Source organism: Gastrolobium bilobum, unplaced genomic scaffold (genome assembly GCF_033153095.1).
Source record: "Gastrolobium bilobum isolate Gb01-03AN ecotype WA unplaced genomic scaffold, APGP_CSIRO_Gbil_v1 utg81013, whole genome shotgun sequence".
NCBI lineage: Eukaryota > Viridiplantae > Streptophyta > Magnoliopsida > Fabales > Fabaceae > Gastrolobium > Gastrolobium bilobum.
The window spans coordinates 7,658-10,408 of NW_026896293.1; the positions used below are offsets into that span (position 1 = coordinate 7,658).

Consider the following 2,751-nt stretch of genomic DNA (forward strand, 5'->3'; position numbering starts at 1 on the left):
TCTTTATGTTTAATTTGAAAAACCTTTGTTTACTTCCTTTAAACTTCCCTAGAGTTCAAAAATCTACGGTCTTCTATAATATATGCAATTATCGAGGTTAAAAGTAGTAGATTTTCTATTTAAGTGTTGGCAGAATGGCCACAATGTTTAAGCAGGTGTCTCTGTCTTCAATTTATGATGTGAATTTAATATAATGAAACAAGAACATGAATGTGTCTTTTTTCCTTTCAAGTGAAGTAATTTGGGATGTTTCTACTACTTGTGTCTGCAACTGCAACTCTAGTAAGTTAAATTTCTGTTTGGATACCTGATAATTAAGAATAGAGGAAAGTCACTTTGATAGGATCTTTAGGCACCTACAGATATGGTACCAAGCCATGTCTGTCTTTCCATTTTTAGCATCACAATACCAACCCAACATAATTGGTTACATCTTTGTAAGAATCAGCAAAACAAAGAGCGTCTAAGAATTTATTTCTGTCTTTGACTTTCTATACTTCAATTGTTTGCTGAATCTATGTTTAAATGCAGTGTTCTAAAGTCTAGTTTGGCAGAAATGAATTTAGGTACGTGAGGTTGAAATTTTTCTTTGCACATATCAAACAAGGACCATCCTTCAAAAGTTGACTAAATATCCTTTGTCTACAAAAGCAAGATCTAGTGCTGAGATAAAGATTTTGCAAATCATTTAAAAAAAGAATGTGGCTTCTGCAAGATCAATGGCAGGGGCAAGGTCTGCAACTTTGTTTTCACACTCTCTTTGCTCATCATCTGGATCACTGTCAGCCATGATTCCTGCTCCAGCCTGGAGATGGGCAACCCATTGTCTACGTTTGTTCACATCCTTAGACGGGTACATTGTGTAAAAACGAGTATAAGTTGGGAAAACTATGGTACTCAGAGCAAGGGCAATGTCCATATCACCAGAAAAAGAGATGCCTCCAAATACCCCATTATATGGCCCACGTCTTGTGACTTCCAACTGATCAATCAACTCCATGGCTTTCACCTGTTGTACAGCACAGATAACGATAACAATTTAGGACAAAAATAGTCAAACCAAGACTGCAATCTTAAGCTGGTGACAATCAACAAAGAGTGTTGTGGTTGTTCTAAGAATGTTTAGTGATAACCCCTTCCACCCCACCTTTCTCTCAACAATCCCTATGTATGCACAAGTAATATCAGAAAGGGAAGTGCCAATCTATACCAGAAACTACATCAGTGAGGAGAAAGAGACTGCAAACACCTAGGTTATAGCCTTGAAGGATGCCAAGATTTACCTTTGGTGCTCCACTAACTATACCAACAGGTAATGCAGCTAGCAATACATCCCAACTTGTCAAGTTATCTAGTAACTCCCCAGTGACCTGCAAAGACAGGTACAGTTTTCCATTATCCGTGGCAAGCTTCTGCACTAAATTCACAAAGAAACCAGTTTTACATATTTGCAAAAAAAAAAGGAGAATGAAATGAAGTTGGTAATTGATTATTACTTACTTTTCTGTCCCAGGCAACGCTTAGCAGGATCAATGCCATGATGCCCTTAGTGTTGAGAAGCAATCCAATGCCTATACCATCTCGAGCAGACATACCAAAGAAGAAAGTGGTAATTAAGGAGCTTAGAACTTTAGGGATGGATAACAGCAGCATAATGAGCAACATCACATGCCATTTTGGCTGGGTCACAATCATTAAATAGTTGATTTTTAAGCCAAAACCAGCAAAGTAGATAGGGGATAGAACCCCAGTAACAAAATCATCTGTCATTTCCATCACCAACTCAGCAAACCTCCCATGAGGTAAGATTAGTCCATAAATAAAAGCCCCAACAATATGGTGTGTACCAAGAAAATCTGTGATAAATGCACAAACAAAAAGTTCCCATCAACACACCCATCAACTGTGGCCTGTCCCATGAATAAGAGTCTGTTTTGCGTTCAATGAAAGGAGCAAGGACAGGACGCACCACACAGAAGCAAAAAATAATGAAAACTAAGGTGCTAAGTGCTGAGAGCAATGGTTTTCCACCACTATGTGAACATCTAATTTTTTCTGCACAACTTTGGGCCTCTTGGGGCCTGCGAGGTGGGCGACAACCCAACATCTCCATGAAAATCCTCAACCTCCTTCTTGGATAACTCCACGTGAAATTTCACCTTATCAGTGGCAAAAGCTTGACAGGTTCTTCTTCTTCGTTAGCCAAAATCGCTTCTTTCAACCTATCTGCCTGATTCTTGAGATCAAGAGCTTCTGCCTCATGCAACGCCATTCATCCTCGCGGAGCTGTTTGAACGCCTCACATACACCGCAAGCTTCTTCTCAGGCTCCGACTCCTTCTTCTGTGCCGCCATTGATTCCTCAGTCTTTGAACTTTTATGGCCGTTACAGCGCTAGTGCAATTGATGAAGCACCTTCTGTGCCGCCATTGATTCCTCAGTCTTTGACCCGGAAACTCCCGCGCCGTCAGCAGCGCTAGTGCAATTGATGCTCCTCCTCTGGGTTCCCCAATTCAGGAAAAGGGAAGGGAACGTGAAATTGTGAAGAGGGTTTCTCATGTGACTCGTCGCCATGGACTTCGGCGCCGAAACCTCTTCAACCAGACCCCTCAATACCATTTACGGGAAGAAAAAGAGAGCAAGAAAAACAGACAGTGAAAACAAGGTCCAGTGTGGTGTTGGTGCTGGGAGAGCAAGGGAAAGACAAGGTTTGGTTTTACAAAGTAATTATGCGTGAGTGTGAGTGGTTCTG

At 40.9% G+C, this 2,751-nt stretch overlaps 1 protein-coding gene across 1 annotated transcript; it reads right to left on the reverse strand.

Moving 5' to 3' along the window:
* Window positions 1-556: 556 nt before the first annotated feature.
* LOC133298710 (uncharacterized) lies at window positions 557-2,272 on the reverse strand. Its single transcript, XM_061498037.1, has 4 exons — window positions 2,160-2,272; window positions 1,501-1,792; window positions 1,284-1,412; window positions 557-1,009 (listed from the first exon to the last, which is right to left on the reverse strand). The coding sequence occupies exons 1-4, from the start codon at window positions 2,270-2,272 to the stop codon at window positions 689-691; spliced, it is 855 nt and encodes a 284-aa protein (XP_061354021.1). The 3' UTR covers window positions 557-688.
* Between the last annotated feature and the right edge of the window lie 479 nt (window positions 2,273-2,751).